The 24,297-nt window shown below is 35.4% G+C and overlaps 2 protein-coding genes and 1 long non-coding RNA gene across 5 annotated transcripts; 2 read left to right on the forward strand and 1 right to left on the reverse strand.

The window, feature by feature from the left end:
• On the forward strand, nt 1–10,640 carry LOC132316349 (uncharacterized). The gene is made up of 11 exons (XM_059814842.1): nt 1–306; nt 1,223–1,349; nt 1,439–1,510; nt 2,618–2,677; nt 3,584–3,678; nt 3,867–3,936; nt 4,069–4,175; nt 6,024–6,239; nt 6,724–6,812; nt 6,994–7,281; nt 9,160–10,640. The coding sequence occupies exons 2-11, from the start codon at nt 1,230–1,232 to the stop codon at nt 10,230–10,232; spliced, it is 2,190 nt and encodes a 729-aa protein (XP_059670825.1). The 5' UTR covers nt 1–306; nt 1,223–1,229; the 3' UTR covers nt 10,233–10,640.
• A 141-nt stretch (nt 10,641–10,781) lies between these two features.
• LOC132266685 (putative glucose-6-phosphate 1-epimerase) lies at nt 10,782–16,643 on the reverse strand. 3 transcript variants are annotated; one of them, XM_059767648.1, is made up of 11 exons: nt 16,482–16,643; nt 16,078–16,191; nt 14,488–14,598; nt 14,039–14,090; nt 13,425–13,562; nt 12,957–13,055; nt 12,487–12,584; nt 11,556–11,663; nt 11,384–11,465; nt 11,121–11,195; nt 10,782–11,022 (listed from the first exon to the last, which is right to left on the reverse strand). In XM_059767648.1, exons 1-10 carry the CDS (start codon nt 16,559–16,561, stop codon nt 11,130–11,132), a joined length of 948 nt encoding a protein of 315 aa, XP_059623631.1. In that variant the 5' UTR covers nt 16,562–16,643; the 3' UTR covers nt 10,782–11,022; nt 11,121–11,129. The 3 variants fall into 3 exon arrangements, with proteins under 3 accessions (XP_059623631.1, XP_059623630.1, XP_059623632.1); XM_059767647.1 differs by having other exon boundaries at nt 10,782–11,195; nt 16,482–16,642; XM_059767649.1 differs by lacking the exon at nt 16,482–16,643 and adding an exon at nt 16,368–16,459 and having other exon boundaries at nt 10,782–11,195.
• A 5,705-nt stretch (nt 16,644–22,348) lies between these two features.
• On the forward strand, nt 22,349–23,298 carry LOC132267537 (uncharacterized). Its single transcript, XR_009469020.1, has 2 exons — nt 22,349–22,649; nt 23,044–23,298. It is a non-coding gene; the product is annotated as an uncharacterized LOC132267537 (long non-coding RNA).
• The last annotated feature ends 999 nt before the right edge of the window (nt 23,299–24,297 follow it).

The raw sequence follows: 24,297 nt of genomic DNA on the forward strand, positions 1-24,297 counted from the left end.
TAGGCCTATGAGTACTTTGCACCTGCTCTCAAGAATGAAAAAAGAACAGAAGCATCCCTACAAATACACACAATTTAGATGGAGGCATAGACCCTGTCGTGGTCGTCTTGGAAAAGTTGTGGACAAATGTACCCTTAAAATCCGGCGAAGGTCGAGCCATTGACTTAATGTCGACATGTTATTCATTCTTCAAAGGCCGATACTCTGATTTTCCATAGACACACCTCCTTGTGTTGTAGACTCTGTTTGTTCCTGAGAAGAGAGAAAAAAGAGGGGGGAGAGGCACAAATCAGACTTCCGTAAAAGGTAAGCACCGAAAAAACATTTCTTTTATTATTATTATTTTTTTTCATTTTCTTTGATTGAAGAAACAAATGAATGAAGCTTAACACCATATCCATGTAACAGAAAATAGCAGAGACCAAAAAAAAAATAATAATAATAAAATAAAATAAAATAAATTTTAAATCCAAAATTCACTCAATTTCACCAAATTTCGACGAAAATTTTCTTTTTAATACTCTACGATTGCTAAACCACTGTGTTCTTTCTTCGTTTTCAGCATCCAATAAGAAATTATCTTCAGCCCTAGCTTCCAATTCTCGTCTCTTGTTCCTTCTAAGATTTGTAGCATTTCGGAGAAGTTATATAATCTTTTATCTGTGAAACAAATAGCAACATTAATTATGGAGAATTGTATGGAATTCTTTTGTTGGGTAAAGGGTAAAATGTTCAAGTAGTTAAAAGTTGGTTGAACCTTAGGATCAATTCTTTTCCCAATTTGGAGGAACTCCCAAATTTCTTCTACTACTTTTCTTTTTGTTTTAATTGATTATTAGGTTTTGAAAATATGTGCATATAAAACTCTCAAATCAATCTATGCATGTAAAACTCTCAGATCAAATCAATCTATGCATCAGACTATGTTCTGAAAATAATAATACATTAATGTTGTGTTTGGGGAGCACCTTGGATATGAAATTGGAATTGAAGAAAAATTAGTTGAAATTTTGAACTAATTTTTTTCCAATTCTAAAGGGCTGATTCGGTGCTTCCAAACATAGCATAAGAGAATAAGGGAATTGAAGTCGCTTTAAGAAATCCCATCATCCTTTTTATGTTTTCATTTGTATAGCTACACTGCCCATGGTGGAGGGATTATGAAATGAAAAAGTTTTAATGCATTTGTTTTGATTTTCAAAAAATCTCTTTTTCTTTGAAGAAGAACAATGGTGATCACGGATGACTTAGCCATAAATTCAAAAATGTCACCACCAAATTCATTTGGAGCTGTCGTTCTTGGAGGTACCTTTGACCGACTACATGATGGCCACCGTCGTTTCCTCAAGGTTTTCATTCACTTTATCTTCTTTTAAACAAACCCCCACCATCCTCTGTTAGTGTAACACTGACGTCATGGTTGTGTTTTTTTTTGTAGGCAGCGGCGGAGCTGGCTAGGGATCGCATTGTGGTTGGAGTGACTGACGGCCCTATGTTGGTCAACAAACAGGTATATGTTTACTAGTAATTTTATTTAGGTTACATATGATGTAGTTGTGCACATAACGGCACACATTTTAAAATGATTTTCCTAGTTCAAGATTATCCACTTTGATTTATGATTTAATTATCGGTATTCATGTACATGTTACCACTTTTGGTGTGTGATGTATAATCATTTAGGTTGTATCTTATTGTGGAATCATAGTTGGTCTGCCATTGTTTTTTTTTTTTTTTTTTTTTCTCTCTATTTTTGGTTTTTTTTTTTTTAATTGTCATTTTTCATTGTTGTTCTCTTCTTTGTTTAATGTTAATGGCAGACTTATGATTAGCCTTCAAACGTGCTAATCATATATCTTTGCCATATCAGTCAAATTTTACCTAATTAGCAAATTTGTGGTGTGTTTAGGAGCAACGTGCAAGGAAGACAGACTTATGATAAATATTAGAACAATTTTTTGCCCTTTTAAAGGGTAGTTCTTTCAGAAAAAAATCTACCCTAATAAATGGCACCTGCATTGCATTAAACTTAATTAATTTTACTGATTTGAGATGTATTGGGAGCCACACTCGAGGATTACAGACTTCTGATTAATATTACGATGATTCTAATGATCTTCCAGAGGGTGGTCCTTTCAGAAAAACTATTCTCTAACAAATGGCACCTGTACTTATGCAAATTGCATTCTTCTTATTTAAACTACTTCTCTTCTCTTCCAACAGTGGTTAAAAAAAAAAAATCCAACTTCAGAAAAGTTCCGACTTCCAATACAGCTCAACTTTAAAATGTGGATACCATAAGATTGTTGCTGAAGCAATATCTAATATGATAATATAAAAAAAATAAAAAATACTAAAATTTCTTGTAAATATTTGTTGAGGTGATTGTTTGATCACCAGTTACAACTTACCACCCGCTCTTTTATTTCTTAGAATACCATTTGAAGGACAGTGCTGTTCTAAGTTAAACGGGTTTCCTTCTATCATGTCTGCTAAATGCTCTTTATTTATTGCCAATTATCATCTCATGTTGTTTCCGCTCCTCACAGTCAGACTTTGCTATGTCTCTACAGTAGAGATTAGTCTAATTAAATGTTTTTTGTTCTTGTTTTTGCAGTATTCTGATCTGATAGAGCCCATTGAGAGAAGAATGCAAAATGTTGCAGATTATATAAAGGTAGTGAAGCAAAGAACAATGTTTTTTGTTCAGTTCAATTTGTGTCAAGTGTAAACCATTATTGAAAACTTCAAAGGAAACTGGTTTCTGCACCAGATCTGCGGTGACTACAGCTGCATAGACTATCAATTGTAGTTGAGATGATGGGTTTGAAGCGGTTCATATGTCCCCTAATATCCTTTTGATGTGTCTCAATTTTCAGCTCCTTTGTGATCTGCTATATGCCCAAACTTGAGGTGTCCATTTTAAAAAAGGAATAGAGTGAATACAAATATATCGGTATTTTATCATGGCAAATGCAAAATGAGCTGAAATCTGCTGCATGAGTAGACAGGTAGCTTAATGCATTGACCATCAAACCAACTTCCTCAGATGTAGCCCCTTAGGAGTGAGGATGTAGGTTCAGGATTGTGAGCAATCTCTTTGTGCAAAGTAATGTGAAAGGTTATTTACCTACACGCACACAAAAACAAAAACAAAAACAAAAACAAACACAAACAAACAAAAAAAAGGAAGAAAAAAATATCAAAGGTTATGTCTATGACTTGCCCCAATTTGCAATTAATGACGAATAAGCAAAATGGCCCTGGATTGAAAGGCTGGAAACATAAGGATCTTTGGTGACTCAATTGGGGAGGAACTTTAGGACATCCTTGGGGAAATGCACCCTGGTGCCGTAGATAACCCTTCCAGACCCCACACAGGTCAGATATATGCTTAAAGATGCCCTTATTAGGCAGTATGTCCTATTTTTATTCATTCTAATGAGTCTTTGTTTTTCAAAAAATAGAAAGTAAATGAAAAGGTCTGTGTAAGTCCTTTTTGCTGCACTTGCATGTATTGAACATATTTTCACTTCTTATACTTGTGGTGGTGATATGTGACATTTTTCCTGCAATTTTTCAGTCTCTGAAGCCAGAGCTGGTAGTGCAAGTTGAACCTATTACAGACCCTTACGGTCCTTCAATTGTTGACGAGAATTTGGAGGCTATTGTTGTCAGGTCCTTTGCTTGATTAAGAATTTTCTTCTGTCTCCTTCTTTCCTATCTTTACTCTCGAGTTTGATTATATGGTTAAGATCTTAGATTCATCGTGACAATTTGTTTCTATTAATGTTTTTTCCTTCATTGTCCTGAATGTATGTGTTTTGTCAATGAAATTTAGCTAATTGAATTTATTTGTCCATCAGCAAGGAGACATTACCCGGTGGACTGTCTGTCAATAAGAAGAGAGCTGAGAGAAGCCTCTCACAACTAAAGGTTTGAGTTCTGGTTTTGCATATATTTGCCCAACTGCATGAAATTCTCAGTGCGATTTGTGGAACTACATTGCTAGTAATTTCTTGAGCATGTTGTAAAAAATAAAGCTGCAATATTGAGGATCCTATGCAGGTTGAAGTTGTAGATCTAGTCCCTGAAGAATCTACTGGAAATAAAGTGAGCTCCACAACATTAAGGAGGCTTGAGGCTGAGAAGGTCAGGAAACTTCAGCTAGAATAAGAGGTATTCCTGCTTGGAGTCTATTGAAGAATCAAAAGGGTTTTCTTTGATGAAGTTTGTTTATCCATTTTGTTTAATTTTCACGAAAATGTAAATAATAGATGGAAACAGAAAATTAGCGTTTCCACGTAATAAACTACTCTGGTTTCAATTTTACATCTTGTTAACTCTTTGTAAAAGGAATTTAATATAACACCATTATATTCATTGGGTCTGGTCAGCACCACATGACTACTCTTCCTGGAATATATTAGTCAATTGTGGGAATATATCTATATATAAGCCAATTTATCTTGGAAAATACTCTTTTAAGTCTTAGCTATGGTAAAGCACACCGGTGGCTGCAACCACAGGTTGCATTGTTGGATGGTTCTGCCTCTTCCTCTTTCACTCACGGACCATGAATTTTCATGGAATTAGATTTTTATGAAGTGTTATTGTGTTATCTACAGCCTTCTAGTAATGATATGTTGTCTTAGACTATTGAACTCACATTGCCTCTTTTTTTTTTTTACTTTCAAGTTTAGCATGCGAATCTAGATTCAAAGCGACATTGATGTATCATTGATGCAATCCTGTGGTGAAGTTGTTATAATTAGAGAATAAGAGTAGATGTTGTATGCAAATATGAGGAACATAACATAGTTTCCGGCATCATCAGTTTTGTGTTAGAACAAATGGATCCTCCTCCTCCAACAATTTGAAAGACACCATAGAGACTCTAGATTGATTGAACAAGCTGAGTGGTATTCAAGCTTTGCTTGCTCCACATGGATGATGAAGTCAGTAGTCTTTTGCCTTAAAAGCGCCATTTTAGGAATGAGGATTGCAGAATGTGAAATGCTTCATTCTTTTCCCAAAATTTTGTCCATTTGAAAGGATCACTTGGAGGAGATTGAACTTGCTGTTCATGGAGTTCTGAATTAAATCTGTATATGATTTAGTTTCCTTGATCACTCCTATTCTGTGGGTTTTTTTTTTTTTTTTGGGGTGGGTGGGGGGGTTGAGCATTTCCGTGTGCTAACAGCTGGTGAGAAGGATATTACTTGATGTATCGCACCTGTATTAAACGGGACCTTCCTAGCCATTGAATGTTTTCCTGACTGATCGATTTGTGATAATGGTGATTTCAATTGAAAATCATTTCTGTCTGTGAAGTATATATGATTCTATGAACATAGATGGTAAGCTTATGATTATCAAAATTTTGGTAGCAAGTTAATGAATAAGATGAAATTTTGCGATAATATATGTCACATTTGTAGAATAAACTAGAAATGGTATTATTTTTAAACTCAAATGCAGTTTATTTATTTAAATATTTACAATAATGTTGTTATCACTTTAGAGATTGTTCTGTTTAGCTCAGATGAGTAGCCTTAGAAAAATTGTGTTTTGATCTTTAGTCTTTACTTGCAAATTAGCAATTCAGGAGTCATTCTATGAGGTAGTGAAATATATGATTTTAAATTTCTTTTTGAGATTTAGACTTTTTGTACATTCTTTACCGATAATAAATTGTACAATTTCTAAACTTATTATTATTATTAATAGAGGAGAATGGATTTTATAGAGAACACGTGTGTCTATAATAAACCTCTGTCTATAAAATCCATCACAGAAACCCATCTTCTCTATCACAGAAACCCATCTTCTCTCTCGGGCTTAGATCATTCAAGAGAGAAGGCATGTGGGTCAGATGACGGCGAGAAGCACCCAGACGATATACGGGCTAGAGTTGACGGCGCCGGCGACAAGATCCCCGGATTTTGAGAGGATCCGCGGCTAAGATCGGATCGGCGATGAGGTGGAGGCCGACAATGTGGGTCGGCGATGAAGTTAATCAGCGGCGTGAAGATGATCCCTCTTGTGACTCCGACCCCTGAGTTTGGCGACGGCAGGGATGTGGCCGTTGAAGACAGAGACAGTGATGTCGCCGTTGAAGACGGAGACAGTGTAACAGATCCGGCAGCGGCGACGGATCCGGCGGAGATCACTGGTTCGGTCGACTGTGATGATCTCTGGAGCCAGCGAAGATGGAGATGGCGGTTGAGACAGATCTGGTGATTGGATGGCGGGTCGCCGACTGAGCAGAGAGTTGAAGCGGTGAGGGTGCGAGAGAACAGATCGCCGTTGGCGATGGCAATAGATCGCGACGGCCGCACAAGCTTTGAATCCCTTGAATCCGGCCAAGGTGGAGCCGGATCCCGAAGACTATGTGGTTTTCTGGTGGTTCCTTCAACGGCGGCCAATATATATCCGTCGGCAACGAAGGCTCCGAAGCTGAGAGTTTTGCGGCGGCGAATCGAGGTGGATACGAGAGAGATCCGGCAGAGGGTTTTGAGATCGAGGGCTAGGCCGTGATGGAGCCGGTCGGCGGTGAGCTTGCCAGTGGAGGGCTCGGCTTTGGATGATGGTGTGGGCTTGCGGCGGTGCTTGGAGAGAAGAAGAGAGGAAGAACTGAAGAGAGAAAATGGGTTTGTTTGATGGGTGGATCCGGATAACCCAATTTGATTCAGTATGATTCATTTTTTATATTTTGGACAGGTGTCAAGTTTTCATAGGGTGGAGGACAAAACTTGTCTTGATAGGGCAGGACCCAAAGCATTACTCGACTTTCAAGGGGCTTGAAGTTCGTAAGGAAGCTTTTTTGGAACTCGAGAAGCAGTTTGATGCTATCCCTGTTGGGAACTGGGATATATTGAAGGCCATTTGGGAAGAAGCCTCGCAGGAAAAACCCTGATGATTAGTCTATTTGCGTTATTGCTTTAACCCAATTCAATTATTAAGTAATAACGCAAATAGACTAATCATCAGGGTTTCTCCTGCGAGGCTTCTTCCCAAATGGCCTTCTTTGTACCCCAGTTCCCGACCGGGATAGCATCAAACTGCTTCTCGAGTTTCAAAAAAGAGCTTCCTTACTAGCTTCAAGCCCCTTGAAGTCCACTCCACTATGGCTTTGGAGACACATGTCCTCCACTTGGTCCTTCACTCGCACGTCCTTCAGTTGGAGCTGTGATGTTGGAGGCCACAGGATCTGCGTTGTTGACCTCAGTTGGAGTGTTGGAAGGGGGAGGATCTGTGTTGTTGATCTCGGTTGGAGTGGTATTGTTGGGAGACATGTTTTGTTGGACTGATTGATGCCAAAAACAGATTCTAGAGTGAAGTTGTTATAATTAGAGAATAAGAGTAGATGCAGCTTGATGTTTTATTTTTATTTTTGGTGGCTTCTTGATGTTTATTTTTCGGCATTTTAATTGAGGTTCACTTTGCTTATGTTCATGGAGTTTTGAATTAAATCTGTATATGATTTAGTTTCCTTGATCACTCCTATTCTGTGGCTCTTTTTATACAAGACTTAAATTAATATCCCTTTAAAAGAAAAAAAGTACAATGTCAACTGTTTCAGAAATGAAGCAATGAAAAGATTATTTGGCAACAGAAGCTTTTAATTTGTGTTTGGAACTTGTATTCTCTTTTGTTGTATGGTTCTAAATATTCTTGGAGATGGATCAAATGAGGAAACATGTGCAACTTGATCAAATGAGGTATCTCAGAGCTCTATTATCTATATTTCCTGTTCTTACAATTGAAAGTCAATGGTGATTTTATTTTATTGAAATTTCAGCTTTTATGTGTTTGTGTGTGTTCTGAATGTGTAATTGTCAAGCCTAGAGAGCTTAATTATTCGGGTTTGAGTCTACAGAAAATATACCCTTCTTGAGTAAAAAGGAAATACCAAAGTACAAATTTGTTGTTTGAGTTGATTAATGCTTTTTTGCCTTCCAAATTACGTGACGAATAAAATTTATTGAAATTTGTTGGCATATTAATAATTAATGGTCTTATGAGGATGGAGAGTCAAATTGTCTAAATTTTTTTTTATGGAATTACTTTGTCTAAATTTTTTTCAAAGTTTTAGGCTTGTGTGAATATCTTGATCCAAATTCATCACATAAAACTACCTAATTTAGAGTTCAAAACAAATTAAAATGTCATATGACCATTATCCAGCGTGATACACGATAATCAAGATTATTTGAAGGAAGATAGTAGAAAATTAAAGAAAATAATAGGTGATTTGAAAAAGATGGTATAGAATTAAGGAAAATAATAAGTGATCTGAAAATTAGATATATCTCTATGTATAGAATAAATGAAAATGATAAGTGGTCTGAAAATGAGACATATCACACTATATTTATGTGAGTAATGTTATCTCTCAGTTATCCACTGCTTTATATAAATGTAGTTGGATGTGTTTAATTTTCGAATTCTGTATTATAACTTTAAAATAAATTATCATATTGTTTTCCCTTTTTGAGCTTTAATAAACATGATAAATTATCATATCTAGAATTGCATAATATTATGACGGCACAACATTATCATTCCAAAGATAAGAATTGCCAAACGAAACGGCATCTGTAAAATGCCTTCGTGAAACGCTGCCGTTTGGCAATTGTGTACCCTCCCACTTCAGCGGGATTATATAACGTAACGGCTATTTCCAATCAACGGAAGTTTTCAAATATTTGAACCCCAATGATCGCGATCTTTCGCTCTCTTATAACTTCCAAAACCTAGAGAGAGAGAGAGAGAATCGGTATTCGGAAGACTTACAGCAGATAGACCCATTGAAGTTCTCAAAGGTTCGAACAAACCCATTTTCAATTTCTTCATTTCCTTTCTGTTTTTCAATGAATTTGATTAAAGATTCAGGACTTTTGAAGTCTCAGAGATTTTTCTAACCCTTTTCTTTTCTTTTCTTCATGTACTCGTTCCTTTTTTTTTGACATTTCATCATAAAGTTTAAATCCTTTTGATGATTCAGATTATATTGGTGGTGGGTTTCAAGTTTCAACTCAAACCTTTGATTCCAAGAAATTAATCTTTTAATTTCGCATCTGAAAAGAAGGTATCAAAATTCCTCATCATTTCCTCTTTTACAATACGCTTGCTGTGTGTTATTTATGTGCGTAGTTATACGTGTGTGTATATATATATATATATATATATGTACATATACATATGTAAATGATGATTGTTTATATAGGATTATATCGTTTTCTTGCTTTCTTATGTATATGATTGTATATATTGAATCATATCGTTTTCTTGATCTCTTTGCTGGTGGGTCTCGAAGAATTGCAGTCAAGATGAATGATTTAATGACAAAGTCATTTTTAAGTTATGTGGAATTGAAGAAACAGTCAGAGATTGATATCAAAGCAGAGACTGACTTGGAGAAAGGCCAACTCTGCCCCACAGATGAAGAGAACCTCTCTAAGTTCTTTGAAGGAGTCGAAAAAATCAAGGATGAAATGGAAGAGATCACTAATCTCCTGTTTGATCTTCAATCCCTAAATGAAGAGACCAAATCCACTCACAGCACCAAAGTACTCCGAGGGTTGAGGGACCGGATGGACTCGGACATGGTTGATGTCCTCCGCAAGGCCAAGACTATGAAGGAGAGGCTAGAAGCCCTCGACAAATCGAACGTGACCAATCGGAGGATCTCAGCAGCATATAAGGAAGGAAGCACAGTTGATCGAACGAGGATATCGGTCACGAATGGTTTGAGGGCCAAACTTAGGGACATGATGAATGATTTCCAGTCACTGAGAGAGAGAATTTTGTCAGACCATAAAGAAGCTCTGAGGAGGAAGTACTACAACGCCACCGGTGAAACGCCCAGTGAGGAAGTGGTTGAGAAGATGGTTTCAGGGAGTGTGAAACTCGATATCTTCGAAGGGAAGACAGAGTTGAATCTGGAGAACAAGGAGAGGCATGAGGCTGTGATGGACATCCAGAGGAGTTTGAACAAGCTCCATCAGGTGTTTCTCGACATGGCGGTTTTGGTGGAGACACAGGGTGAACAGATTGAGGATATTGAGCAGAATGTGGCCAATGCAGGAGGGTTTATCAGTGGAGGAACCAACAGTCTTTTCTATGCTAAGCAGATGAAGAAAAAGACCAAGAAATGGGTGTATTGGCTTTGGGCTGTGGGGCTGATGATATTGCTGGCATGCGTCATTGCAATGTTGTCTTCTTGAATTTTGAGTTTCAAGTGAAAAGGGGCATAGCTTAGAAGTTCATTTTAGGTTGTTTCTGAGTCTGTAAATCCTTTGTAGTAGAGCTTTTCTGATCTCTCTAGGGTTTTTGCTTGTTTGTGGGCTGCAAACTTTTTCTGCATGTGTCATTTCAATTGAGATCCATATCTGGATACATTTTTGGATTTCTATGGAAATGTTCAGCAAAAATTATATTTGGTTCCTTTAGTTAGCTTAAGTGGATCTTAATGTGGATTTCATTTTTGTTTATTTGCTTGTGTTTTTATATCCTTGTGCCTGTATTTTTTTGTTTTTTTTTTTTTATTTTGGTTTTTTTCTGGCTATGTAAAACTCAATTTGGATAGGGGTAAAAACATGAGTAGACGAGTGTGAGGATGCATGTTGCTAGGCAAGACATACATTGGGCAGTGAACAATTAGATTCATGAGAATTATGTAGTGAGAGGACAGGTGTGTGTGTGTGTGAGAGAGAGAGAGAGAGCTTGAAATTTTATTACCAGCTAATAGAGAAGAATACTTATATAGACTCGTATTCAATCAAAGATACATCAACCTGATATAATTTTTATTAGCATTAGGAAGTACACCTTCTGTTTTACCCAAAAGTTCTTCAAAACAGGAGTTAAAAAAAGAGAAGTAAAGAGGAAATAAAATAAAAAAAATAAAAAAAGAAAGAAAGAAGGGAAAATGATGCACATGAACACTTCATGCAGTGCTTAGATGTTGAGTAGCAGTCCAAGAAACACTTCAGGATCTAGATGAACTTCTCCAATCTGAGGTAAACAAGACAAAAAACATAATTAACTTTCATGATGAACAGTTAGTCATGAAGACCTGTTGGATTAGGAATAGCATCAAAAGAACTGTTCACATGAACACTTCATGCAGTGCTTAGATGTTGAGTAGCAGTCCAAGAAACTTCAGGATCTAGATGAACTTCTCCAATCTGAGGTAAACAAGACAAAAAACATAATTAACTTTCATGATGAACAGTTAGTCATGAAGACCTGTTGGATTAGGAGTAGCATCAAAAGAACTGTTCAACCAGCAATCAAGAACGCGTTCGATATGATTTATTGGGGCTGTAACTCATTCAATGGATGCATCGGCAACACATTCGTGTAGCATCAATACCTTGGCATTTTCAACGCAGACGAAGTCTTTGTAGCATGCTTCCATTGTCAGATGTGGATTCCACAGAACAGCATCAGACCAGCTGCATCAAGACAACGACAAATCCAAATAGATGAAATGCAAAACTATTGATTAAAACAAAACAAAGCACCACAGAAAGTTTCCAACTTACTTTCTACTCCGGATAGATATTACATCACCCAAACCGTTATCAAGTAGCACGTCATTAGGGGCTTCAAGGTAAACACAGTCTACAAATCCCGGAAAAGTGATCACATCCCTGTGTGTGAAGATAGAAGTTAAAAAGACTCAAAAATTATCTGCTGCAAGAATCAGTAAGATAATTTCGGCAGTCTTAAGTTATGAGAACTCATGAAAATGAGAAGTTTCTTTGTCTAATAGAGCAATGTGCTTTTTGTGGACAGCTTGTTTATAGGCTTTTGTAGTTTCTGTTTTGTGCATCATATAATTAGGTAATGTACCACTAGGTTCCCTACCTGTTGGCCGCACCGTTTAAATTCTTCCTAACTGTGAGAGTTTGTTGGATCGAACAGTGATATTTTGCACACACAAGACACATATAGTTACGTAATGTAAGTCGACATGCTTCATTTTCCTAAGACAAAATTAATGAAATAGGAAAATGCAAAGTATCTATTATACGATGAAATAAAGAACAGAAAATAAATGATCATTTCTATAAAAACAAAAGGCTAAACAAAACATCCCTTTACATATAAAATAAAAAATTAGGATATAGGTGCATTTCGGTGCATCGATCCATAGATGTAATAAATTTGGAAAGTACTATTTCTGCAGCTTTTTTCTGCCATAAAGCAGCTGAAATAGTCCCTCCTATAAATGTCTCCAATGTTTTAATGTATGAAGAAGATCATGTGGTACAACAATATACATGTACTCTTTCAACAAAAATGTACATTTCATGTGACGGGTCAACACAATCAGCTGTATAGAAATCCAACTTACTTGTACAAGTTCAACTTTATTTTCCCTTTTAACTATATTTATTGATAATCAAAGTTTTCTGGTATAAAAAATTATTCTTTCCTGGATGAGAGTTATATGAGATATATAATGCAGACCTTTCCTCCTTGCCCTCTAGTGGATTTTTCGGATCTGGATCTTTGTTTAGTGTCTTGCAACCTTTTAAACCTTTCACTGATGCCCCTGTTACGGAAGCCTGCATGAGAGAATCTAAAATCATGGCAATAAAATTCTCCAGATTTTCGTGAACTCATGTAACCCAAAAATTTACGAGTTCAGGAAATGCTGTGAATATAGAGAGGATAAGGTCCAAATAATTTGCTAGATTTTATAATTGTTCCACACCACCCACCATGCAATCACTTTAGAGATCGATTTGAGTTCCCCCTCCCCCCTCCTCCTTCCCGTGGGAATTCGCATTCATTTGACTAAAAATTGCCTTGAATTTATTACTACACAAAATACTGTAACAAATACTTCTACAACCTAGTTTGGAATTAAACAAACTTAAATTGGCTTCATTCAAATGGGTAATTGGATCTCACAAGCATGGAATAGTGATACTTACTCGGAAGTATGTATGCAGGGCAGTAGTAAATGAAAATGGCTTCTTGTCAGTATTTGTGATCTTTAACTCTGTTGAAAGGCTTTTGGAATCAAGAATGACCTGCAGAAAAGCGAAAGAAACAAAAATTGTATATTATCCACTAACTAAATGGAAATGGAATGTTCCATGAAGATAAACAAGGTGGCAACAAAGGTACAAGTATCCTAGACATTTTTTTTTGAATGGCAAAACAAACACACACACCCTTTTGCCCACTCCAGGACTTGAACCACTCCCCTCCTCTTTGAAGATGGAGTGGTTATACCATTAGGCTAGATGCCCTTTGGTACATTTTAATATTCATTCTTAATATGAAGTTCCATATAATCTTTATCAACTTATAGGTGGGATACATTAATGCAATTGCATCATCAGTGTCATTTAGAAAAACCGTGATTCTGTACACAAGAAAGTAAATAATGGACTAACCTTGTATAGAGCTTGAAAGCTGAAATCCCACATAGAACGACTGTAAGGACCATCCTTTAACTCTAGAGTAATAACAGGATTCCCATCCACATTTTCAGAATCGACAAGTGACCAATTCATGTTCCTTGCAAACCCATGCTGCAAACCAGATAAACATCTCCAAGGCTCAGATCAGTATACTATAACAGGAAGAAAATGCTAGTAGCTTTTTCAAAGAATCCTTTCATGCATTCAAAGGCCTCGACTAAAAAGGGAAGAGTACAATTTCATTGATTTTCACTGCTGTAATGTTATTTCAGAAAGATCAGGTTTTTGTGGTGTCTCTGGATTAAAGCAACAAACTCAGCACAAGTAGTGGTGTTTTCAAAACTGAAGTAACAAACAGTCACACATTAGTGTTACTTTCCAAAATATAGTATTTAGGTTTGAAAATGTTCAGCAAAGGCTGTGTTATTAGCAGTATAACTAAAAGGCTTATTTAAGGGTCCTTACTTTAGTGTCTAAAATGATTTATTCATTAATTCATGAGAAAGTCTAATAACTCATAAAATGCGGTAAAAGAACAAAAAAATATTGACGGACTAGGAATGGTTGTCAGTGGTAGAGAGTCATACCTGCTGTATTTGGCCGGGTCCAAATTGCGGAAAACAATGTGGAACACCTCCGCTATCCCAGTAGAGATCCAGTCAGTACAGAAGATACATAAATTTCAAAACTTTAGATAATAAGAGAACTCAAAATACATGTTCTATATTGAAGGAAAGATAAATTGAAAATCCTAAAACGGTTGTAAGAACATGAAACTTTTCCTTTCTTTCCTTTTATTATTATTATTATTATTACTACTATTATTATTATTTATTTATTTACTTTTTATGTGGTCATTCATCTACCAAAGGCTTGTAGGGTCTATAACTTAAGTATGGACAGTCAAAGAAATTGACAAGACATAATAACAATTGCAATGCATTGTTGAAACAATTCTACAACTTGATGCAGAGTAGAAGGGGATGGAATAATATGGGTTCTCCACTTGTCAAAATGAAAGTGGCAGGGAAATAACCTGATAGGTTTCTGTCCATTAAACACAGCATCTGGCCGAACAAAAAGGAGATCCTTGCTGGAAACTTTCCATGATGTAATGCAACCTCCAAATAAGTATATCTCAGCCTCACTGCAAAAAAGAGATACAATCAGACTACAGCTTGTATTTTAAACGACACCAAGTATAAAGATTTTACAAATTAATCGTCATGTCCATATCAAATGCCTTTATTACAACAAAGACCAACTTTTTTTTTTTTAACTAATCCTCGTTTATTGACAGATTAAGAATAGAGTTGAACCCGGTATTCTTAATGGTATCCCAAAACCTTGCATGATAATACTAAACATTCTCAGGAAGTTGGACCAGGATATGGGCTCCAGGCACAATTTGGATTCACCAATTATGGTGTTATTCTCAGCGACTTTCTTCCAGGGAAACTAAATTTTTTTGACATCCAGCAAATTACTTTCTTGCCTGGGATAGTTTGTTTAACGTCCTGCATACCATGGCTGGCTTGAGATCACATCAATAAACTTTCTAAGAACTCATGGCACTTTCCTAACCCAAGGGGTAACAAAAAATGACTTGACATGACAAATGGTGTTTCCTAAAAGGCTGGATCCTCATTTAAATGGTGAGAAAGTCTAATTACAACCAACATCACCATTGGGTTTTGCTAAAAGCACCCTCATAAACCTAAATCATGACTGGACACTGCTACTGACCACTTTAGCGCCACACGCGTAGACTAGAAAAATAAGGAAATTATAACAGAACTGCTGCCCACAACTGGCCGATGCACCATTAAGAGTGATGTCTGGTTAGTAGTTACTGTTTCATTATCTCAAAACATTAGGTATACTCTCATTGTGAAAGAAGATATTCTATCCACAGGTCCCAGAATTTGTCACTAAAGTTGTATGGGTGCATATACTTTGTTCCACGGCTCCTTTTTTATACCATGCAACTTCGAATAGTAAGTTGGGTAATTCGGTTAGTCAGTTATGCAGGCATCACCCCCTTTTTCTTTTCTTTTAATTCCCTCAATAGGTAAACCACAGACAGCCATTTTCGTCCCATTGGGGGCTTGAACCCTCAACCTTCCATTTCGAAGGAAGAGGAAAGGCATCGTACATATTTATACCATATTGTTCGAGAAATTTGTGTATATAAACATAAGTTACTCCTCTTTGACACCCTTTTTTCCCCTTTGAAATAAAATTCCTCTTTAGGATATTATCACCATTCTTCCATTTGGGACCTTACCAAATACCAACACAAGATCAAGAGCACATACGGAATCATTATGATTCACGGGAATGGCCTCTCGAAACTTGGAAGCTACTAGTACAACAACATTAGCAGTTTTCATTACAACAACAGTAAATTCTTGACATGTTCTTGTTGCTAAATATAGGACCCATGAGTGAAAACATGTTCAATGATTTGGCATTCAACAAGAAGATTGACAGCAAGCTCAATTTTAAAAGGAAAATGAGCTAACAAGAATTAAAAAAAACAGCATTTCCTTCAAATGTCAATTAGAATTTCTTTCCATTCTCTAAATTCATGGATTTCCACACACACACACACACACACATGTACCTGCCATGAGAAGAAGTCAAAACGACCTTTGGTAAATTCCCTTCCCCATCAGTAACTTTCACTCCCAAACAAGTCTTCTCTTTGTTTACACTAGCAGAAGCCATAACTGAGAATCTGTACAAATCACAAGGGCGTGATTTTTATTAACAAAAATAAATAATAAAAAAACCCAACAAATTAAAAATTAAATCAACAGCTAAAATTATTCAAATGCTGATATAAATCAGAACAATTCAGCTGAAAAGTTAGCTTAAATTCTTCTAAATTTGATCACAATAGAATCAACTGACCTAGAGCAATAGCGATTAAGATACTAGAACAAATAATGTTGCAGTGTTAGAGAAAAATTAAAGAAATTAGGAATTGAATAACAGAGAGAGAGAGATGGATCGTTCATGACTCACCGGTTGACTCGGCGAAGTTCCGATGTTGAAGATGTAAATGTGGGGAGAGAGAGAGACCACGCCATGGAAACTGTCGCCATTTTGTGGGGTCACAATTCTCAACGGCCAATTTTCAGAATGAAAGTCTCACACTACACTCCGGGTTATTCACGTATGTGGTTATGTTATGCCTGGTATAAACTAGGATATTCTTGTTCCTATTTTATTTTATTTTATTTATCTAATCTTCTTTATAATTTGTTTCCATGAAAAAAAATATCTTAGAATAAAAATTTAAAAACTCGATGGTTTTTATTGTTCAATAACATAATAATCTGAAAGTTAATAAATCGTTTTTTGAAAGAGTGCTAGCTATATGGTCAACTATCTATCCACAATCGGCCTTGGTGGGCCATCAATCACACCAATTATTAAATAGGATAAATAAATAATCATAATACTGTAATTTTCACTTCATCACTAAAGGTCACTTAAGGTGACTGTGATCAGACATTTTAAAGTATTATTTAGGGCCTGTTTGGAGGCCCATATCTGTTATTGTTTTCATGTTTTGGTTTCATTTTTGGGCCAATATCATGTTTGGAGTGGGTTGATGTGGTATTGAACAATGTAAAAATATTATGAAATTTGGACCAAAACCCATATCAAAGAATTGGTGATATTGGGTGATATGGTTTACTGTAGCGGCCATACCAACCCAAACCAAAACCATATCAATCCTCATTTAAATGTAGCGGTGATATCAAGTATAAAAAATCGCATATCAGAACCGAGCCATTTTTCATCGTCATTTTCTCTCTCATCGCGCAGCTCCTTTGGAGGCGATTTCATGGGCGATTGTTCTTCGTTTTCGTTACACCTTCGTTGCTAGGCTACAGATCGATCAATCCTCCCGTACTTGGTTTTCAGCTCAATCGTCTCTCTGTTAAATGGAGTGTGACCCGAATCTGAAACCCTAGAGTTCTTCGCAACCACAGATCGACGCTTCTTCTCTGGAAATTTCTGTTGTTTGCTACTGAGAAAGCGAACGCGCTAAGGTTCAAGACTTTTAGCCAAGCGTTAGCAAAGCGGAACGAAGCGTCGGTAGGTCATACATTCTGTGTATCGATTTCGTCAAGGGCGATTCTTTCAGGTGCTCTTTCTCTCTCTCTCTCTATATATATATATACACTAACAAAATTCCAGATTTAGTTCCATAACTATAGTTCCACAATTCCATATTCTTTCAATAACAAATACAGTAGCATAATCCAGATTTAGATATAGTTTTATTCTCTGCAAAGTGATGAATAATTCTGTGTATATAGAAATGGGAGTGCATAATTTCATAACTCAATTTTAATTTTATAGCTAAAAAGTAAAGCCTATTTCAGCAACTTATGAAAATTTATAAAGTATCATTCAAACCAATTATTTGGAAATTTAGCCTTCATTAGTAACTGAGATCATATGAGATGTTTAGAAATATAAATTGTATGATTCAATTAAATTAATAAATTAGAAATAAGCATGAGATTAAAAATAAAATACCTAACTTTATGTCATACAATCCCTATCCGGCCTTATTATATTGTAATTAGATGTGAGATTTTTGTATCCTCATATTTTATGCAATTACCAGGCACAATAAAATGTGATATTATAAGTTGCATTACCTTGAATAAGTTGCATTACCTTGAATCTGATACGTTGAGAGTTTTAAGATTTGAAATCATATACTTTGACAGATATGGGCCTTCGAGATTACTGCTCTTCTCAACCTTTAGGAGAACATCAACTAGAGAAATGGAAACTTATCCAATTTGAATCACCTAGCTTATATAGAAATTACCTTTGAAATTGAGGAAGGAGACTGATTTTTAAGAAAATCATGTGGTTGATTTAATTGATTTTGACAAATGGAATTTGAACTGAAGAAAATGAAGAAAATGGTGAGAATTTGAACTGAAGAAAATGGAAGGAGACTAATTTTTATCACATTTTTACTTCATTTTTTCTTCTTTTTTGCCCCTTATTGAAGTGTTTTATAGACAGTGCCTTTTTTACTTATCATTGACGTGTTGAATTATGAGTCAAAACACAATTCAATGTACTAAACTGTTCAATTACTTAATAATAATCAGATGGACATGAACAATGACAATGTTGAGCAATACCCATCAAGAGACATTCATTTTCTTGATGGTGACAATGGTAAGGATGTTGTAGTTGTTGAACAGGCCGATGCCGCTGTTTGGTGTGATGCCGATCAAGAGAAATTCATGCTCTTGATGGAGGAAGAGGTTGGAAAAGGAAATCGTACAGGCACGACTTTTAATCCAAATGGGTGGACACATATTGTGGACGCAATGTTATTGGAAACTGGAAAGAAGTACACGAAGGACCAATGTAGACAAAAATTCAATAATATAAGAGCATTGTACAAAGATTGCAAACAAATATTATCTGAGACTGGTGTAGGGTACAACAGTGAAACTGGAATGATTAAGTTGGAAGCTGAAAGATGGGTTCGATTGTGCAAGGTTAGTATTTCAATACGTGTCTATTTACCATACATATAGTAAGTAATTAATGATTTAGTATTAAAAGGGTTTGATGAACAATAATTGTAAGCTGATAACGTGTAGGTTCTCAAGCATGGAAAAAAAATAAAAAAACAGGGGTGTAAGAATTATGAGCAGATGGTAAGGATTTTTGGGAATACACATGCTACTGGCAAGCATGTTCATCCTTCTACAAAGCCACCCAGACCTCACCAAGTGCTAACAATGCCTCAAGTGGCAACACATGAAGCTCAAATTCATAACACTGAGGGCAATGTGGGCATGACTGATGTAGAACGACCTAATGTAGAAGAACCTATTGACCTCAGTCCTACTCCCAAACCTGTAGCTAAGAAACAGAAAAAAGAAACTTTTTCCGAAACAATGTCTTTAATGATGGAATGTTTGACTATTATTGGGAACGCGAAAGCTGATAAAATTGCAAAAGCCATAGCAGAATCATCTTCTAGTTGTCAACCATCTCGATTTACCGAAATGCCTGAAGTGACATCTCCCAGTAAAAAAGAAAAAGAAATGGATCCCCAGCTTGAAGAGTGCTTTAAGATTGTCAACACATTAGTGGGGATTGATGATACCCATTATGCTAAGATCATAAGGATGTTTGGTGAGGACAAGGTGTAGAGGGACATATTTCTTCGCATTCCTGATGAAAGGAAGGTTGGGTGGGTGATGAATCAGCTTCTATGATTTCTTCGGTATCTTACTTTTATATGCTTTTGGATGACTGTTTTATAACTGTTTTTACATTACTGTTAGATGACTGTAATGAATTTTTGTTATCTACTGCTTTTACATTATTGTTGGAAGATTGTATTTAATTCCTCTATCTACTGCTTTTAAATTAATGCTGGAAAACTATTTATGGTCTACATTTATTACTTTTACATTGTTGCTGGATAATTGTATGATTTGGTATGTCTTTTCTATTTTGCTTAATTTTTGTTACAATAACTGCTTCTGTTTATTCTTAAATAGGATAGTAGCTATGGATATAAGGACAATATTAACCATTTATGATGATGATGATGAGGAGGAAATTCTTGTATTGATCGCAGCCGTATATGAGTACTATTATAAACATTTTGATAAACAACGTTGTAGGGATTCCATGTTACAAGGGGAAGATTACATATTCGAGGTCTTAAATGGACATGAAGATAGGTGTTATGAAAATTTTCGGATGTACCCCAACACCTTTAGGGCATTGTGTCGTGAGTTGAAATTGTTAGGATTGAAAGATTCAAAATTTCTAACGGTAGAAGAACAAGTTGCAATTTTCCTACTTACCGTGTCTCACAATGAAAGGAATCGTGTCGTTGCTGAAAGATTCCAACACTTTACATCCACAATTTCGTATCACTTTCATACTGTATTAAAGTTAATTTGTGAGTTAGGGACTAAGATTATTGTTCCCCCGGATTTGAATGAAATTCCTAAAGAGATAAAGAACAATCCAAAGTTTTACCCATACTTTAAGAATTGTATAGGAGCCATAGATGGTACTCATATACATGCTGTAGTGCCAGTTGACCAACAAATACCCTTTCGTAGTAGAAAGGGTGATACGACCCAAAATGTCATTGCCGTGTGTTCATTTGATATGAAATTCACATACATTCTAGCTGGGTGGGAAGGGTCTGCTAATGATTCGAAGATTTTAAATGAGTGCATTCAAAATGAGGATTTCAATTTTCCATCACCACCTGAAGGTAAAAATATTAAGTTTCCATATTTGTGCATTTAACATTACAAATACGTTAATTTTAATACTTAACATACTTAACATGACAGGTAAGTTTTATTTAGTCGACTCTGGGTACGCCAATCAACCGGGGTTTTTGGCCCCTTACCGAGGTCAACGTTACCATATGCAGGAATATCGTAGACATACTAGAGGACCACATGGTAGAGAAGAGGTGTACAATTTTAGGCACTCGTCATTGAGGAATATCATAGGGTGATGTTTTGGGTTAGTAAAGATGAGATTCGCTATATTGAAGCAAATGCCCCCTTATCACTTTGACACTCAAGTTCTTATTGTCATTGCTTGTTGTACATTGCATAATTTCATAAGATCCCAAGGAGAATCTGATGAAATTTTTGATTCTGAAACCCCTCAATCTTCACAAAATGAACCTGATGTGGATGACGATGTTCAGGTGGTCAGTGCTACTAATACACAGATACGACAGATGGATATTTATCGTGATGGTATTGCCAACCTAATTTGGGAGCACTGTAATCACTAATTATAAAACTGTCTAATAGTGTGTAGAATTAAAATATGGATGACTGTAATAACTAATTATATTACGTAAATTAAACTCAGATACTCCTTATTTATGGATAACTGTAATAACTAATTATATTAGGATATCAAATATTAAATGCTTTAGTACTTGTAGGTGCACTTATGTATAGGCTTGAAGGTGAGCGACCACAATGTGCATGTGGTAGAGGTCCTATACATCTGTATAGGGCTCGAACTCCAAAAAATGATGGTCGACAATTCTATAGGTGTCCAGCTCTGGAGGTATGGTCAATTACTTTTAGGTGCTATTTCTGTTACTGTTTCCTAATTGTATAATTTATATTTCTTGTAGTCACATATGAATGCATTTATGTGAGTGGATGAGTTGCACCAAGGTGCACAAGTTGAAGAACAGGTTCAATCTGACTTGGACAGAGTCATTGCAATGATTCAAAATGAACAATGTAGACAGAAGTACATGCTCTTCCTAGGTTGTGGATGTCTTGCTATCACAATCATGTTTATTGTGATTGTCCTCTTGTTGCTCATTATCGTTGTTATTGAAAGATGAAGTTAGATAAACTTCCATCTTTTGTAATATATGACATGTAATACGTATTTAGTTAATTTCCTGTGTTTCATTTGGTATGTAATATATACTTAAATGGTATATTTTGAACTGCGTATTAGTTGCTGTTGTGTTATCTTCTCTGTCATTTTGGGAGTGAGCTTTAGGGTATTTGTAAAATTTGCTATCGAGGTCATTTACACTCTATTTGCAATATTAGAGAAAAAAAAAAGGTTAGATATATCTTGTTTACTACTTCTAATTATTTCATTCCTACCGTGTGTTATTTTGTTTTTCTCTAATGTTGTTCATATCTTTTGTTTTGCATGAGGTCATTTACACTTTAAATTTACAACTAAGCTTGAAAAAAGGTTAGATATATCTTATTTACTACTTCTAATTATTTCATTCCTACCGTGTGTTATTTTGTTTTTCTCTAATGTTGTTCATGTCTTTTGTTTTGCATGAGGTCATTTACACTTTAAATTTACAACTAAGCCTGAAAAAAGGTTAGATATATCTTGTTTACTACTTCTAATTATTTCATTCCTACCGTGTGTTATTTTGTTTTTATCTAATGTTGTTCATGTGTTTTGTTTTGCATGAGGTCATTTACACTCCAAATTTGTAGCTTAGCCTGAAAAAAGGTTAGATATATCTTGTTTACTATTTCTAATTATTTCATTCCTACCGTGTGTTATTTTGTTTTTCTCTAATGTTTTTCATGTGTTTTGTTTTGCATGAGGTCATTTACACTCCAAATTTGCAGCTTAGCCTGAAAGAAGGTTAGATATATCTTGCTTGAATTAAATTTGTGGACGGTGTCCCTTGTTAATTGAATTTTGTGGGCGGTGTCCCTTGTTGAAATAATTTTGTGGGCGGTGTCCCTTGTTAAATGAATTTTGTGGGCGGTATCCCTTGTTGAAATAATTTTGTGGGCGGTGTCCCTTGTTAAATGAATTTTGTAGGCGGTGTCCCTTATTGAATTAATTTTGTGGGCGGTGTCCCTTGGGTTTATTGTGTTTTGAAATTTTGGAAATGTCCATTTTTAAGGGGAAGTCATGCCGGATTTTTTTTAAAAGAAATAATAAAAATTGAATTTAACTCTGCTTTATATTTTGCTACTATAGGTAATGTCTTGTTTTACATTTAAATTCATTTTTTCCTACTACATTGAAGGACATGGCAGTAAGTTGTACGCAGTGGCACCAGTGGGATTGATAGGAAGCATTCTCCAGTTGCTGCAACTCCAGAAAGCTAGTGATCTCTAAGTTAATCAAATGGAGGCCTATGCAAGTATAAAAAAGTGGGTGTACATTTTATGGAATGAATATTAGTGATCTCCAGTTATGTGTACATTTTATGTAAGTGTAATGAAGTGTGTGTGTACACACATACTATTTTAAAGGAATGTCTAGCTCCTTATATATGGAAGTATATATGTGAATGGTGCAACACTCAAGTTCTTAAAATTGTGATGTATAAAGCAAAACTATACAATTATTATATATGTGAATGTTGTTCAGTCTTGTAAGAGGGATCTTCCTTGATTGCTTGCTTTTAATCTTTATTCATATTTATCAATTCTGCTTATGGTTGGATATTGTATGAAATATTCACAAGTCCGTTATCAAAATAAATACTCAACAAAAGGGGAAATGGTCTTATGACTAAACAAAAAAAAAATATTACCAATTTGAAGGACCTCCACTACAAAATTTCAAACTAATCTAAGTGAAGTAAAACTATTCACAAGTTTCAATGTTCACCAAATTTCAACTCTGACCAATTCAAGACGATTAACGTTTTGGCTTTGTTTCTTGTTTGTTTCAACTACAAGGATCTCTCTGTCTCTCACATTCATCATGAATATATATATATATATATATATATATATATGAAACAAAACAAAGTTAAATGGAATGCAAGCCAAAAGAAAAAGATAAATGGAGTGCAAAGATCTACTCTCATTGAAAGATTATTACAAAGTTAGATTTGTAATTTGGTTGCCATTAATCATGTTTATGCAGATTTATTCATTATTACAAAGTAGTTTGGTTGCCATTATACATGTAAATTTAACAAAAAAAAAATTTCCCAACTCCAATGCAGAATTTTTTTTTTTTTTTTTCCACAACTTATCTCAAATCATAAAGAAAAATGAACTATTTTACATATAAACTTATAATTGTATTCATATATATAATTTTTCAAAACAAAACAATACAGTCTTTACCAAACAAGTATTCTGTTATTGATTCAGAATTTTTAATAACAAAACACTATTCCCAAACGTGTTTTGTTTTCGGATTCCTTAAAACGCATGACAATACCAAACGCGTTATCATATTTCTGATATACAATTATCAAAAACAAAACAATCGTTACCAAATATGGATCCGATTGCTACTAAAAACATACCAATACCAAAAC

This window comes from Cornus florida, unplaced genomic scaffold, assembly GCF_030987335.1.
Source record: "Cornus florida cultivar Cherokee Brave unplaced genomic scaffold, ASM3098733v1 CherokeeBrave_3.0.0_Hap2_Chr07, whole genome shotgun sequence".
Lineage (NCBI taxonomy): Eukaryota > Viridiplantae > Streptophyta > Magnoliopsida > Cornales > Cornaceae > Cornus > Cornus florida.

What these genes read in the sequence shown, in the direction of transcription:
- LOC132316349 (XM_059814842.1), top strand. Translation starts at nt 1,230, where the DNA reads ATGGTGATCACGGATGACTTAGCCATAAATTCAAAAATGTCACCACCA. An exon ending in GAAGCCTCTCACAACTAAAG is followed by an intron (nt 3,937 to 4,068) that starts GTTTGAGTTCTG and finishes GATCCTATGCAG; the next exon opens with GTTGAAGTTGTAGATCTAGT. An exon ending in TTTCAAGGGGCTTGAAGTTC is followed by an intron (nt 6,813 to 6,993) that starts GTAAGGAAGCTT and finishes ACTAATCATCAG; the next exon opens with GGTTTCTCCTGCGAGGCTTC.
- LOC132266685 (XM_059767648.1), bottom strand. Translation starts at nt 16,561, where the DNA reads ATGGCGACAGTTTCCATGGCGTGGTCTCTCTCTCTCCCCACATTTACA. An exon ending in GCTTTCAAGCTCTATACAAG is followed by an intron (nt 13,056 to 13,424) that starts GTTAGTCCATTA and finishes GCTTTTCTGCAG; the next exon opens with GTCATTCTTGATTCCAAAAG. An exon ending in CTAGAGGGCAAGGAGGAAAG is followed by an intron (nt 11,664 to 12,486) that starts GTCTGCATTATA and finishes CTTCACACACAG; the next exon opens with GGATGTGATCACTTTTCCGG.